General features: G+C 35.4%; 1 protein-coding gene across 1 annotated transcript; it reads left to right on the top strand.

Annotated features, from left to right (window-relative positions):
* Window positions 1–7397: 7397 nt before the first annotated feature.
* Window positions 7398–10720, top strand: LOC105796001 (E3 ubiquitin ligase BIG BROTHER-related). Its single transcript, XM_052628596.1, is given in 7 exon segments — window positions 7398–7928; window positions 8019–8409; window positions 8499–8539; window positions 9656–9724; window positions 9726–9889; window positions 9966–10074; window positions 10319–10720. Coding segments are annotated over 7 exon segments (1068 nt in total). The 5' UTR covers window positions 7398–7682; the 3' UTR covers window positions 10367–10720.
* Window positions 10721–17218: the final 6498 nt, after the last annotated feature.

Below are 17218 nucleotides of genomic sequence, written 5' to 3'. Positions count from 1 at the left end.
TTACCGAAATGGGCCGATTTTTTGATTATTTACCTGAATGGTCCATTTTTCGGGAAATCGCGCCCACATCAGCGCGATGTCAAGGTACATGGTAGTACATCGCGTCCACGTCGGTAGCGACTGGCGACGTGGAAGGAAATCGCGCCCTCAAGGACGTGATCTCCTTCCACGTCAGCAGGTCGCTACCGACGTGGACGCTGATGTATCGCCACGTAGCGTTCTGGGAAGCGATTTTCACGTGTTTTTCACGTTTGTTTTTTTTGGATTTTAGGGTTTAGGGTCAGGCTTTTTAGGTTGAAAATGTTCCGGAATAAATTATTTCGAGTTGACGTTTCTGGTCAAATAGTATAAAATCGCTTCTACCAGGATGCTATTTGAGAAGAAATTGTGAAATCGCGCCCTCGTGGACGCAATTTTTCTACAGTAAGTCATGTAAGAAATAATTTTTTTTCTGATGTTTCTGAGCAAATAGTATAAAATCGTTTCTACGAGAATGCTATTTGAGAAGAAATTGTGAAATCGCGCGCTCCTGGACGCGATTTTGCTACAGTAGGTCATGTAAGAAATAATTTTTTTGTTGACGTTTCTGAGCAAATAGTATAAAATCGCTTCTACCAGGATGCAATTTGAGAAGAAATTGTGAAATCGCGCCCTCGTGGACGCGATTTTGCTACAGTAGCAAGCTTGGGCTGATGCTATAAATTAGGCAGAAAATGTTCTTAGAATGCATAAGTCATAGCAGAAAAAATTTAGAGCGGCTAAGAAAGTTAGAATTTCAAAATGAGTGAACGTATTAGTGCTGTTATTTACTACGATGGTGAGGTTTGCCACACTGAGAATGGTGTTGTTTTTTTTGTCGGAGAATACGGTGCGACTGTCATTTAAGCAGAACATAGATTTGACAGAACTTCGTAAAAGAATTAGGCGTAAAATCTTCGGAACGACGCCAATGAAAGTTCTGTCAATCACGTATCGATTTTGTTCTTATGTTGATCCAGTGACATATGACTCGTTCGACACAAAAGGTGTTCGTAGCTTGGAGGCAATGGTGCAGACTCATCTTGCTAGTAGAGTAACTTATATTGAGTTATATGTACAATTTACGTCGCCAACTGATGTTCTTCCGTCTGGTGTTCGAGATGTATACACGACCCCTGGCCGACACTCGGTTAGCGGGTTACAAAATACGGAACAGTCCATGTTCGGTAGAGGTGTCGAACGCACATCCCCCGCAAGACACTCTGTTGGTGAATGGCAATCTACATCCAATTGGGGACGTTATCAAATGCCCAGAAGAAGGGATGACGTACTACCTACGACGTCAACCAGTGAGGGGTCGTCGTACGCTGCAGATGATTGTGGGTTAGAAGATGACTCCGATGTGGATCCACCTCGAGAGCCCGGGTCGGATGGTGCAGAAGTGGGATTATTTTCTGAACCGGAGCCTATTCCAACAGAAGGTGAAGATGCTGAAAGGAGTTCAGATGATGAAGAAAATCCAAGATTCAGAGCATACTCACCTCCAGCCCACATGCATAATGTCGATCTGTCAGCAGATGAATCGTTAGAGTTTCCAGATCTACCATACTGGTTGCACGATCGTACAAGTTCGGGGGTAGATTTCGGTGAACTTGAAGTTTGTAATCAGTTTACCAACAAGGATAGTTTTATAGGTGCTTTGAAACAGCATAGCACCAAAAACGGTGTTAATTACCACGTCGTTAAATCAAAATCTGATAAGTTTGAGGCGAAGTGTGCGGTGTAAGACGGCACATGTTCATGGAAAATCGTCGCCTCGTTAAGGAAAATGACAGGGTTGTAGGAGATAAAAAAGTACAAAGGTCCACATACATGTGCTGCAGGTACAGGATTGAATGTATCTGAATAATAATTTTATTTTGCAATGTTACATTATTTAATGTACTCCCTCTGTAGGTGTTTCACAAGATCATCCCAAAATGGATTCAGCTATGTTAGTAAGCTTGATAATGCCCACGATAAAAGCAGATCCCAGGACTTCAGTGCCAGTGATAATTGCCAATATCCGTAGCCAAATAGGGTACACGCCCTCTTACCGCAAGGCTTAGATAGCTAAGCAAAAGGCGTTGGAGAAGAAACATAGTGGGTGGGACGCCTCATATAATGAAATATGGCAGTGGTGTCAGGTGCTAGAGAGATACTTCCCAAGTGCCATCACAGACCTTGAAACGGAACATGCGTACTACAACGGCCGATTGCTACGTGGATGCCAAGTGTTCAAACGCTTATTTTAGACTTTTAAGCAATGCCGAGACGCATTTCCATACTACAAGTCGTTGGTACAAATTGACGGTACCTTCATGTTCGGTAGGTATACTCATCGGCTATTGGTTGCAGTGGCATAGAACTGCGGTGGGAGAATTCTTCCAATTGCATTTGCAATAACACCGGGGGAGTCATCTGATGACTGGATTTCTTTCTCTCTAGTTTAAGGAGGCATGTTTGCCCCCAACCTGATATCTGTGTTATTTCAGATCGGGGTGTCGGTATACTAGCTGCATTTGATCGAGAGGGAAGCTTGTGGCAGCGCACACACCATAGATATTGCCTAAGACACGTTGCTTCGAACTACTACAGGCAATATCCGTCCAAGAGCGAACGACGACAAGTGACCAACATGGGTATTTAGTTTATAACTGTATTATTTCGTTTGTCAATTTGAATTAGTTTTATTGGTAGAAGTGGTATAAAATATTCGCAATTATCTTATATTGGCAGGGTATGAAATAAATAAATATCGTTTTCAAGAGATGTTGGTAATTTTACGATCCTAAAACGAAGAAGAGGTGGACTACCTTTGTAACATACGTTTCAAACAGTGGACACAAGCATACGACAGAGGCCTACGATATGGCCATATGACGTCGAACCTGGCTGAATGCATAAATTCTATTCTTAAAGGAACGCGCCATCTACTGATAACATCGGTTGTGCAAGAGATATTTTCCGTTTGGCGGCGCTATTTCCAAAGCGAGCAGCAACTTATGTTGGCCAGATGCAGGGTGGATATGTATGGTGCAGTAAGGTAGTTCAAGAAATTAACAAGGCGAAGGCGAGGGCAAACATCATGCACACAGTCTGTCACAATCGAGACAATTTATGGTTTCGCATGACGGAGTTTGACATACCGCACCAAGGTGTTGTTGGCGGGCAGTATCGTGTACTTGCGAAACAGGACTTGTGACTGTGGGAAGTTTGATGCACTTCGTTATCCATGTGATCATGTTATTGCAGCTTGTCAGAAACTCCGTCTGGATCCGATGAGTTATGTGGACGAAGTCTACAAACTAGAAAACATGTACAACATATGGAGACACGTTTTCCCACCAGTCTCAGATGAACGTAAGTGGCCGCCCGTATCTCTTGCTCCTTTTAAGCTGTTACCGGATAGAGAATTGCATCGCAAACTAAAGGGTCGACCTTGCTCCACTAGAATACGGAAGAATATAGATATCCGAGAAACATCCAGTCAACAGAAGTTGTGCGGATGGTGTAGGAACCCAGGCCATACAAGTCGATCATGCCCTAATCGCAATAGCTGAATGTAATTTTACAAAAAATTATATTTTCTTCAATTATTAATTGATAATTTTATTAATTGTTAGTAAAATTATCAAATTAGTTTAATTTCTTGTCAAATTTTTAGTACCAGTCAAAACATATTACCAAATCTAACATTATGTAAAATTATGTAAAATTATGAAGCCAAAAAAATTGTGTTAATGGTTAGTAAAATTTATCAAATAAACTAAAATTATTAAGTCCAAAAATTTTGTTAATGGTTACGGTTAGGGTTAGGGTTTAAGTTAGGTTAGGGTTAGGGTTTTCAGTTAATTTAGGTTAGGATTAGGGTTTTTAATTAATTTAGATTAGGGTTAGGGTTTTTAATTAATTTAGGTTAGGGTTAAGGTTTTAATTAATTTAGGTTAGGGTTAGGGTTTTTAATTAATTTAGGTTAGGGTTTTTAATTAACTTAGGTTAGGGTTAGGGTTTTTAGTTAATTTAGGTTAGGGTTAGGGTTTTTAGTTAATTTAGGTTAGGGTTAGGGTTTTTAGTTAAGTTAGGTTAGGGTTAGGGTTTTTAATTAATTTAGGTTAGGGTTAGGGTTTTTAATTAATTTAGGTTAGAGTTAGGGTTTTTAATTAAGTTAGGTTAGGGTTAGGGTAGGTTAGGTTAGGGTTTTCAATTAAATTAGGGTTTTTATTTTATTATATTAAATAATATCAAAATTTTCTTCAAAAATTTCTATGCGTATTACATCAAATAAACTTCTATTTTATTACATCAAATAATAAATTTAAATACGACAATCAATGTCTATGCCTGGGGGATTCGGTTCCACATGGCGACCGTCGACGGTTGCGCGCTGGATTCCTCTTTCCTCTAGCTTCCGGCGGCGGTTGTTCTTCCTCCGGTGGTGATTGTGGTTCTTCCAGTTCGGTATCTGGTTGTCGAACTTGGGACGATGATCCACCTTCAAAGAATAGTGTATGTGGAGGTGTTTGCATCATAAACGGCGACGGTGTTTGAAAGCCATACGTTGCTGGCGATTGGTAAAAATGAGAGCTCCCCGAAAGCATGTGCGATCCCTCCTGCGCCGCTGGCCTAGATATCGACGGTCCGCTCGACATAACAGGAAATGGAGCTGAACTGGGCATTTGGTTCCAACCTGGCATAGTATTCAGAAAAGGAGAGCTCTCCGACGGCCCCCCCTTGCGATCCCTCCTACGCCACTGGCCTAGATATCGACGGCCCGCTCGGCATAACAGGAAATGGAGCTAAACCAGGCATTTGGCTCCAACCTGCCATAGTATTCGGAAAAGGATACATGTAAGGGTTAGGGTAGATATAAGGGCTAGGAAACATACCTAGCATCATAGGGAAAGGCGGTTGCATGGTATCATCTGTTGAATTGTTGCGTCAGGTGACTGCGTCGGTGCTCTCGTTGGGGCCGGTGATTGCATGCCCGCTGATGATGCGCCGGGTGACTGTCTAGGCCTCGTTGATGGGCTGCCTTCGAAGTCTTCTCATCTTGGATTTAGAGGCCCGCGCATTTCCCTTCCGAGACATAATTGTCGTTGCCTCTCCTCTGGCGTAAGTAAATACGGCTTGCCATGGATCCTAAACCATGGCATGTATTCTGGAACGTACGCTAACTCTGGAACGATGATTTCTTCCCGAGTAGGTAGATATTCATGCCGATTTTCCCATATTTCTGTGTACTCAGACCTGTATCTAGGCCAATCCGTACCTAATAGCCGAAGGTCGATTTTGTGGTACTCGTCAAACTTCTCAGGGTCCGCAGGAATCGGTTGTCTACATCCAAACTGTCGTAGCACTCTGTCTGTCTGGTGGGGCTCCACGGTTGCATAGTTGATCAACACCACTTTCACGTGCCAAACGTTCGAATTTTGTAAAAACTCTTCCGGGATTACTGCCCGAATTGCCGAATCCTCGTATGGTGTCCATTGAAACTATATGAACATGATAGAAATATTAGTTATATACATAATACTAAAGACTAAATACTAAATATCAATCCACTAGCGAATGTATGGAAATATCTATTTGCAATAATACTTACTTCTGCTTCCGACTGTTGCTTCAATAGAAGCCGTATATCTTCAAGTTCAGACGGTAATCCACGATAACTTACCGGATGGTTCCCCCTAATTAAATAAATCTTTAGCATACTTTTATTCTTACAAAATCTACATAACAATTCCAAAATGTAATATAAAATTTACCTCGTTACGAGTAGGAATGTATATGGGTGGTTCACTCAAAGACGTAGAAATAGAAAGCGAAACCGTGCCCATTATTGCAGTAGTGACAGGCAACCTCCGATTTTTGCTCTCCTCGGTCGCGTCGCCCCGCACATCTCCCGATATAATGTTGTCAAGACAGCAGACCCCCAACTAAATTCACTGGCTCCTCTAAAATCAACGAGTTTTAGCAGCCACCTTAGATGTACGCGGTTCCGTGACGTGACGGGCATCAGATAACCTCCAATTATTTGAAGAATGTATGATCGAGCATATCAGATTCTTTCAATTTCGGTTGAATTTGCATTCGGATCGGGGAAGGTGGCACGTAACCAGCCCATCTTCACCTTACCTCCATCCATTTTATCTGGAACAGCGCCCAAAAGCTCGTAGCACACCGTCTCCCAATTGCTAGATTGGGCAGACCTGGTGACTGGGTGCCCGTCCACTGGCAATCCCAATTGCAGATGGTCATCTTCTAGAGTGATAGTGCACTCTCCACATGGAAGATGAAATGTGTGCGTCTCGGGTCTCCACCTCTCGATCAACGCACTGATCAATTTCGGCTCCAACTTGCATCCCCGGCCTACCGTCGCCACGTGCCAAAAACCCGCTTCCCGCAGGTAGTTCTCTACTAACGGTGATGGAGTAGCATGCATATTTCGAATATTGCATTCCAATACCCGATCTTTAGACTTTTAAAACAAATAATAAATTAATAATTATCTAAAAATACTTAAATAAAAAAATCTTAAATAATAATTACAAATTAAATTTAATACTTACCATTTTCATTTGCTCCACCGATATGTGATTGCTATCAAGACGAATCAATGATCCGGCCATTGATGAAAATATAAAAAAATTTAAAATTATTTTTAAAAAATATAAAAAATTTTATATTTATTTCAAAAAAATAGATTTGAGAGAATTTTGGAAGGAAATTGAGAGGAAATTAAAATTAAATATGGGTTTGAGAGAATTTTGGAAGGAAATTGAGAGAATTTTGGAAGGAAATTGAGAGGATTGGAGAGGAAAAATTAGATAGGATTTGTTTGTGAAAAAAAATAAAGGGGTGGGGGATATTTATATATATATTTTTTACCGTTGGGGGGGCAACGGTCAAATTTTTGACCGTTGGGATACTGTTCACGCGCGGAGGACATCGCGTCCACGTCAGCAAGTCGCGCTGACGTGGACGCGATGTCCTGCCGTATACCCTGACATTGTGCTGACGTGGGCGCGATTTCCCAGAAAATGGATCATTCCGGTAAATAATAAAAAAATCGGCCCATTTCGGTAAATTTTGCAAAAAAATGGCTTTTTCTGGTAAATTCCCATTGATTATCGAATTATCGCTTGAAACTCACTAGCCAGACTTTTCTTTAAAAAATAACAACCTAATAACTTAAATAAAATTTTTTAAATAATTAAATGATCATTTAATAACTTTTAAAAGTAAAGTGACCAAAATATAAATTTACTAATAACTTTCTCTATAGTTTACCAGAATAAATAATGAAATATACTCACTTTTCCATTTTCCTACGTTAAGTAGCACTATTAATTTCCCCTCATAAAAGAAGGAACAAATAAAAATATATAGGCTTTTCAATTAAAGAAAGACTCCACCCAACGGCGGCTCTCTCCAATCATTCGGTTCTCTGTCTCATTTCTCCCTCTTTTATCTTCCTTTTAGATTCTTGAATTATCCCCCGATTTTTATCCGATTCCATCCCATCGCCGATCTCTCCTCTTTACATTTTCATCTACCCAACGATTTTTTCCTGATCTAAAAACCTTTGCTTCGGAGAAAAATACGCCGAGGAACAGCATAGCGAAATCGGCGGTTGTCGGTTAGGGAGGAAGGCAAAAAGAATGTCGGCCGAACAGAAAGAACAAGAACAAGAACCTAACTCTAACCCTAACCCTAATGGTAACGGCAACGGCAATGAAAATTTGAACACTGAAAGTGAACATGAAGAAAGACAAGAAGACAGTCAAGAACAGGAACAGGAACAGGAACGAGAACAGCCGCCACGTCAGTCTTCGACAAGAACTCCTTTCACTAATCTCAGTCAGGTTGATGCTGACCTGGCTCTTGCTCGAACCCTACAAGAACAGGTAAAAATGTTCAACTTTTTTTTTTTGGTTTGGCTTTGAAATTTGTTCATTTTTTGTGTGCTTGTTTATAAAAATTACTTTTTTTTATAGGAAAGGGCGTATATGATGCTTAGGATGAATAATGATGGTGGGAGTGATTACGGGAGTTGGGAGGCTGGGAGCTATTTGCATGATGATGACGATGATGATGATTTTGGGGATCCCCATGATCATGATATTACTGACGGCGATGATGAGGATGAGGATGATGGTGAGCAAGAGGATGAAGATGAAGAGGAATATGATGGGACTGATGCCGATGATGATGAGGATGCGTTTGATGTGCATGCACATGCTGAGGATGGTGATGAGGATAACAACCCTAGTGCTGAACTCGACCCAGCTGCTTTTTCGAGTGATGAGGCTTTTGCTAGAGCGCTTCAGGACGCTGAGGAAAGAGAAATGGCTGCTAGATTGTTGGCCTTAGCTGGGATTAATGATAGTGAGTCTTTACTATTGTGAGACTCTTGTTAATTGCTTTGAATTTATGCATATGTTGAGAGTGTTCATTGAGGTTTTACTAATTTGCAGGAGGAATTTTTACATTAGAGGATCATGGAGGTCACTCCCAGGTGTGAATTACTGTAAATACGGGTTATAAGCCTGAATTTTCTTGCATATGTATTGATCTCTATGTTACTTTATGGGAAAAAGTTTCAATCAGATTATGTGACATATATCATTTGTACGTATATAGACATTTGTTTGTAAATACTTAGATGGTCGTCTATTGTTATTTTTCATTCTTTCCAACATACATGCAACTATGCCAGGTTGAAAACTGCAATAATATGTCAGGGAGAATTTGGGGTTCTCACTTCCTTCATTCCAAAGATGTTCACTTGGAAATTTGTGGATATTGAGTAATATGTTTGGTTGTCTATTTGTGAATGTTATGCTTATACTTTTAACAAGACTGGAATGGTTCTAAAGCTAAAACCTCATCAAGCTATTTGCAATCTGATGCTTGCGATGGATACGTTTCAGTTTACTCATCTTGACATTATTGAATCACACATTAGACTATCTGGTTTCAATTAGATGTTTAGTATTTAGGTACATTCACATGCTAATATTAGCACTTGATTCCTTCTTGTTGGCCACTTCATATTTTGAACTAGTAAGTGTAATCTTCTTAGTTCTGACATTTAACTTGTTATAAGCAAGGATTCCACAGCCAACATTACCATCTCTTTTCTTTATGTCTGAGGCAGAGGTTCAGGTCTGTCCCTCTGTACTCTTGGGTTGATAATATGTCGTCTGGTTCTGTTTTAGGATTATACATGTAATGGCTGTTATTTAACATTTTGGAATTTCACTTATTGGGAATGATTGGTGATATATTGGAATAAACAGGATTTATTGAGTATTTATAGCAGTCAACCTATATTTGTCATAACAGTGCTGGGAGTAAAATAACTTGTTTGAAATGCAAGGACCATTTTGTGAATGGTTCAGAATTTGAGGTTGTTGTATGTTATAGTTTCTCAACATTTTTCTCTTAGAAACTCGCTGTTATGAGATTTGACTGAGTTTTCATTAAATAGTTGATTGCACGATACCTTGAGATTTGACCTCTGTATAAAATGAAATTTTCTTCTCTTTTTTTTTTTGCTCCTTTTAGCAGTGATGAAGCTTATCATCTCACTTAATTTCTAGTCTGATTTTTTGGTGATATACATTTGCAGGATACATGGGAAGAAGTTGATCCTGATGAGCTTTCGTATGAGGTAAACTGGGAAGAGTCTACTGCATTAAACTTTCTGCTTAAACACTCTTAAGTATGATTCTATCATCCAGGAACTCCTTGCACTTGGTGAAGTTGTTGGAACTGAGAGCAGAGGGCTTTCGGCTGATTCACTTGCCTCCTTGCCTTCCATAAAGTACAAGGCAGGAAGCAGTCAGACAGGAAGCAATGATTCGTAAGTTTGAATGCATCATTCCTCAATGCCTGTATATCATTCACTTGCTGATTCAATTTGTATCCTTTGTTTTCAGGTGTGTCATATGCCGTGTAGACTACGATGATGGTGACTCCCTGACAGTGCTTTCTTGCAAGCATTCATATCATCCCGAGTGCATAAATAATTGGTTGAAAATAAACAAGGTATACTGCATTTAACTGCCTTTAATTTTGCTTGTTATATAGGTTTATGAGGACTTAGAAGCAACATCTGCATAAACTCTCCATCAAAAGACAAAACTGGCAAATGTCTCCCTTGTTGCTTTGTTGTGACATATACATGTTAGAATACTGGTTTCTGCAACTATTATATGTTCACAGAATCATTCGTAAACATACATGTCCCAATGCAATGGGTATCGAATGATGTATTATTTTGTTACCGCAGGTCTGCCCTGTTTGTAGTGTTGAGGTCTCAACCTCGGGTCAGAGCTAGTACTCTGGGAATACTCCTCCATCGAGCCACAAGGTAGCAGCGTCTTGTTTTAATACACGCAGAATGTACCAGTTCTTTATGGTAAAAGACATGTATCTACAACATCCATTCCTCTATTAACTTGTGTTCACCCTATGGGAATTAGTTTTTACCATCTGTCTTATGCCGACTGGCCGGGCTTTTTAGAAAAATGACAATCACCAAATTGTGTTTGATTTTCGCATGATGTTTAGAAATGGCAGCCTCACCCATTGAAGATTGTCAATATCTCCTTGGATCTGGATTGTGTATAATGTTTTAATATTTTGGGTAAAGGAAATATCCACTTAAGAAGGGTTTAGGGTTTTAATCAAAGGGAAAGGATGCTAAGGGCTAGTCATTGTTCCCCCCAAATTTTGCCTACCATAACCACTATACCTATTTCATTTAATGCCCTGCATCTCTCAGTTTTTTACATTTAATTTTTGTTAATTAATAAAATTGGAATATTATTAACACTTATATATTAAAATAATTTCAATTATTTGATACTAATAATTTTGTATATATATTAGTTATATTAGTATTTCTATAAATACATAATTTTAATTATTAAATTTATATTATTGTATAATATACTAATAAATTATGTAATATAAAATTACTTATACACTAACATATATTATATTATTAAATATCAAAATTGAAAATTGAAAATATTTAAAATATTAATTATTAAATAATAATAATAATAGAACGAGGAAGGTATTTATAGATTTGAAATGTAATGATTGTTATTTGTTTGTTAATTTCTGTCATTTATGTATTTCAACTTTATCAAAATTTGATATTATTAAAAGAAGAAGATAAATACCAAAATTAGACATGAATTATGGTTTAATATGTAATTGTATACATAACTTTGATTTGTGCAATTTTATACAAGAAATTTTGAAATTTTGATTTCATCTTAAGTTATTAACACAATTATTGAAATAACATTGTAATACCCAATTTTAGCCCGGGCTCACATATGGAAACATAATTTTCGAGGATATGCAATCTTAGATATGATATATACAATCTTAGAAGATATGATTTTGTAATATTAGAGATTTAATTTGTAGATGCCTTTTAATCTTAGCCGTTGATGTAATTGATCTGTACCGTTGGATTTGGGGAGGCTCAGCTATAAATAGAGGCCTCTTCCTTCATTGTCGAAAAAAAGAGAATGAATAAAAAAGGGAGAACGATTGGCAGTTTTTTTAAAGGTGGCTTACTATTTTTTTTTTCTTTTTCAATTATTTTTTACTTATTTACGATTTTAAAAAAGGAGAAGGTGATACCACTGCGAATTTTATTTATTTATTTTATTTAGCCCTAATAAAATGACGCGTTTCAAAGGATAGAGATATTTTCTCATTCGAGCCCTATGAGTTATTCGCGCCTTTTAATTGGGCCCTTCATTTTTTTTTAAATTATGTTGCTTTTCAATTTAATCCTTAATCTTTCATTTTAGGTTTTTAGTCTATTTTATTAATTTTTTATTTTTATTTTTATTATTATATTATATACCTACATATATGTGCGCATATGCATGTTAATATATATACATATATATTTTAAACGTTTTAATATATATACATATTATATACATACTTTATTATTGTTTTATTTTCATAGTTTTTATACATATATATATACATATTTATATTTCATAATATTTATACGCTTGCCCATATTCTATGATTTTTATATGTTTATACATTTTGTAATATATACACATATATTTATACTCCATTCAATGCTTATTATAAATATTTTCCACGTTTTATATTATACTTATATATTTCATTTTTTTGTAAATGCATGAATATATTTTATATGTATATATTTATATTTTCCTTGTTTTCATAAATGCAGTATGTATTATATATATATATATATATATATATATATATATATATAAGTTTTATAACCCAATATTTTATGAGTAAATTATCTTTATGTCTTTTATTCTTCATAATTTCAAATGTATATATATTTTGTACCTTTTTCTCTTTATATTTTTTTTGTTTATTTCCTTCATTTGCTTATTGATTTATGTTTTCATTTATATTCATTTGATATTTTACATGTCGTTGTTTATGTACATTAATTTCGTTTATTTCTATGCCATTGTTGTATTTATTATTACATTTTATATTTAATGTAGCATCACATCATTTTTTTTCCGATTTTAAAATTTTCAAAATTGAGATAACACTCGTATTTAGAATTTTCAAGGAAATTGAGCAATAACGTATTGGGTTCCGATTTTCTTCGTTAAATCCAACGATCGAGGGTTGCTCATTAATAAAAAATATATAAAATAAAAAGCTTGTTGTTGGGGAGTTAAATATGTTGTATCCTAACGTATTAGATGTGACGTATTGATTTCTCGAGACAAAGATTTTTTGGAAAAATAATAATAAAGGAAATATTTCAAGTTTGGGATTTTGAGGAATTGTGCCCTAACGTATTGGGCCGCGATTTCTTAAATCTTAAACAAATGAATATTCTTTTAAATTTTTATTACACGAGTTTTAGACTAATTCATTTTTGAGGAAATTAGAATGTTGTGCCCTAACGCATTGGGTGTGACATTTTCTTTCTTCGAAATGATAAGAGTCTTAATAAGTAACGTTTTTAAGTTTTTGTAAGGATTATATTTTTCAAATTTTCGACATTAAGACACTAATTAATTAACTATGTACCAATTTTGGGCATTACGAGGGTGCTAATCCTTCCTCGTACGTAACTGACTCTCGGATCCGTTTTTCTAAAACTCGTAGACCAAAGTCGTTTTTTTAGGTGATCCAATCACATCTTAACAAAAGATTGGTGGCGACTCCCAATTTTCATTTTTTAAAGTCGACAACCTAAATTTTTTGTTTTTAAAAAATGGTTTCGACAAACATCATTTTATGTTTATATATTATTTACATAAATAATTATATCTATTCAATATAAAAATAAATTGATGTATTTATTTATTTAAATATGTATGATTAAATCAAAATTAAAATTTCAAGTATACATTTAAACCACAATTAGATTTTCGCGTATGATTGTACCAAATTAAAATTCACGTATATAATTGTACATTAAATCAAAGTTTATGTATAATTTTAAGATTTATCCTTAAAAATATAATGTTAAAATATTAAATATTTATATAATTATCTAAGTTAAATTTGTAACAAATGTTGTAAGACTATGTAAAAATTAAATATATTTTAAATTAGAACTGTTAAAAACAATTAATTTTTTTCAATTAAAATGCAATATAATTTTAAATAATTAAAACATTTTAAAAGTTAAAATCATTTAAAAAGTATTTTAACTTTGTCAATGTTTTAAAATATTTTAAAGCATAAAGATAAATTTAGTTCCTAATGCTTATTCATATTGTAATTTTGGCCCCTTTTTCTTTTATCATTTTGGTTTAAATTTAGTTAAATTGCTTTCTTTTGATGGAAAGACTAAAGTATTAAAATTTTAATGACATTGACATTGCAACTCATGTGGCAGTTTATATACAGATAATTTTAAAAGCTTGTTGAATTTTTATGAATTATACATGGACTACCACACAAATGGTCATGTCACCATTAAAATTTTAACAATTCAATCAATAACAAGTTTACTAAAATACAGTATTTTTTGAATCATAAGGCATTATGAAAATTTTATTTTAGAAAAATGTTTTCAAAATTTATTAATTAAAATGTCTTTAATTTGATTCTTCATTCATAATGTCTTTAATTAACTAAAATGTTTTCAAAATTTTATTTTATGATTAAAACTATAAACCATTGCTTCAATATTAAATTTTAAATTAAGATAAAAAAATTTACCAACTGTATATATTATTTTCCATATTTAAGAATTTAATTTCAACATCTTTATATCATCTTATCAACATATTACACTCTCTGTTACGTTAATTTGACATAACATTCATATTTACAAAAATGTACCATTAAATATTTATAAAATTTTCATCCCTGTCCTCTCACCAGTGTATAAACCAATCATTTGAGAAAGAGCTAGTGGAGCAGCAACTGTTGGAGCTAGTGGAGGTGTACTACGCAAAATTCGCATATTAGGAGTTCTCAAATTTGCCAACAATTGCATTAAAATTTTCAGTCATGAAAACACTTACAGTAGATGAAGTTTTACAGCTTCTAGAGTTGTGTCCAAACATGAAACACCTATGGCACTTTATCTTTCTCCCTTTTCTAGACAGTTTACCCTCACTCCTCTCTCCCTCTTCTCTTACTTTGTTCTTTTTTGGTCCCCTAGGCATTTTCTTTAGGATGGGGGTCAATTGGTCCCATATTAGTTTTATACCAAAATATACAAACCCATACAACTTTTCAAACATATCTTTTTTAAGCCTCATATAGAGAAAATAAAAAATATCTATTTCTTTCCACAAAATGGCTACAACAGCATGTGGACATGGGATGCCAGTGAGGTACCATCTCCTACAACTACATGACCACTCACTTAAGTTGACAACTACAACATCACCAAAGTTTGTCACCTCAAACCCTTCAACTCTATTCCATTTAACATGATAGTATAAACTCATTTGGATACTATTGTGTAACTTATCACATATCTTAGGATAAAATTGTTCGTTCCAATTTTTACATTTGGCTAAATTATTTACAATCCTCCCCATTACATACTATCTAATTTCTTCTAACATGGAAATTATTGACATTGACCTAGCTCCTAAAATTATTGCATTAAAAAACTCAGCAAAATTGTTGTTAGTGGCATTATATATAGACCTACCAGAAAAAAAATAGCATTTGACCATTGCTCTGGATCAGTCCTAAATAGACTTACCTTGGCATTATGTTTGATACGTTCAATCTTATTGATGTTATCTTCAAATTCAGCAGTTATGTATGATTTACATGCTCCCCAAAATGCTTGTTGCAGGTCTCCTCCTAGATTTTCTTTCCTCCAGTTCGCATATAAATGTCTTGCACAGACTTTGTGCTCAGCCCTTGACAATAACTTAGACATATCCTCCATCAATTCCTAAATATAAACAAAAACAACAGTATTAGATGGATCTGCTTTAATAAATTAAGCATAGTAAGACAAAATTATTTAAGTAATGTCCCAAACATATCTTTTGTTTATTAGTCATGAACGTGAATCCAAAACCATCACCAAATCGTAAATAGGGTAGATTTGGTGCTATCTTTGCCGACAGCAGCCAGAAGTTCTCCCTTGAATCTTCCCTTCAGAAAGCACCCATCTAGACAAATAAAAGGTCTATAACACTCCCTAAATCCTTTTCTCAATGCACTAATGACTACATTAAATCTCCTAAATTTGGAAATCTTAGTAGGGGTTGGTTTTTCTACCATCACCTTTATATTGCCATTTGGATCTACCTTTCTAAATATATTTGCATAGTCCCATAGTACCCTTCCATTGATCTCTTCCAATGCCCATCTCTTAGCCCTCCTGTATGTATCCTTACTTAGCTCAACTTTCAACTCTTCCTTGGTTAGTTTCTGCATCTCAGTTAATTTCAACTTTAGAATCACTCTGATTTTACTTAAGAAATGTTCCCCAACAAACTTGTAAAATGCCCTTTTATTTTTAAAAGGTATTAAACACTCGTGGGTTTCTATGAAGGTTTTTATCTTGTAAAATCCATCACTATTATCTACAATAGCATATATTCTAAAAAGACACCCATACTCCCTACCCCTAGCCTTAGTCCTCCCCTTTTCATTCCTAAAATAGACAATATCAAACCTCTTGTTTACTGCATACTTTGCTAAGCATTCTTGAATTCCTTTGGTCCATTAAACACCATATCAAGCTCTAAATACGGGATTAGGTTAGTAGGATCGAAACATACATGCCGGCTTCTCCTACAGACTACAGCACCGTCTGAATCACTTCTATAAGACTCCAAATCTGATGAATTAATATAATTTGTTCCCCCACTTGATTCATCTGAAACCTCACCATTTTTCTCTCCCCTTTCACTACCTTCACCTACACTTACACCCTCACTGTTAACCCTATTTGTTGCTTTTGTTTGGCTCTTTTTCTCGCCTTTATAATTTCTATATCAAGCTTTGATATTTCTCACCTCTTCATCCTTAGATTTTGCCCCTAAAACCCCTTCACTGCCCAATGAGCTGTCTATATCACTGGTCCCACTATTTTTAGAACTTTCTTCCTCACTATCAACACATGCATCACTACTCCCACCCAACTTTGATCCCACATTAGATTCCTCGCCTAACTCGGTAAATAGTTCCCCAATCCCATTATTTAATTCCCTTTCTCTAATGGTAACCAGCAACATAGTATCACCAATAATATCAGGTGTGTCTACCTCGTGTTCAACATATACATGTATGGACCTTATATTTCTAATATGGTTAATCATTACTATGAATGATGAATTATCATAGCAAACACTCAGTCCCTTGCTAAAATCTAACTCACCTTCACAATATGCAAAATTATTCACAGCTCTATACTCAGCTTCCACTACCATCTCACACAAAGTGTAATAACACAAAAAATCTGGGTCAAAATCCCATTGCAACACTTCCCCTCCTACATAGGTTGCAGAAGGGTCTGTGACAAAAATTTCACCCAAATGCATGTGTAGCACACATTTATCTCAAGTCATAATAAAACACACCATACACAAAATCAGTTAGATAATAAAGTCGGTTACATAATATAAATAGTAATATACATACATGATATACATACATATTATAAACAGTAATGAACATAACATACACGAACAGTAATATACATAACATACATAAT

Source organism: Gossypium raimondii, chromosome 3, assembly GCF_025698545.1.
Source record: "Gossypium raimondii isolate GPD5lz chromosome 3, ASM2569854v1, whole genome shotgun sequence".
Classification (NCBI taxonomy): domain Eukaryota; kingdom Viridiplantae; phylum Streptophyta; class Magnoliopsida; order Malvales; family Malvaceae; genus Gossypium; species Gossypium raimondii.
This window is presented reverse-complemented; position numbering and strand designations above follow the sequence as displayed.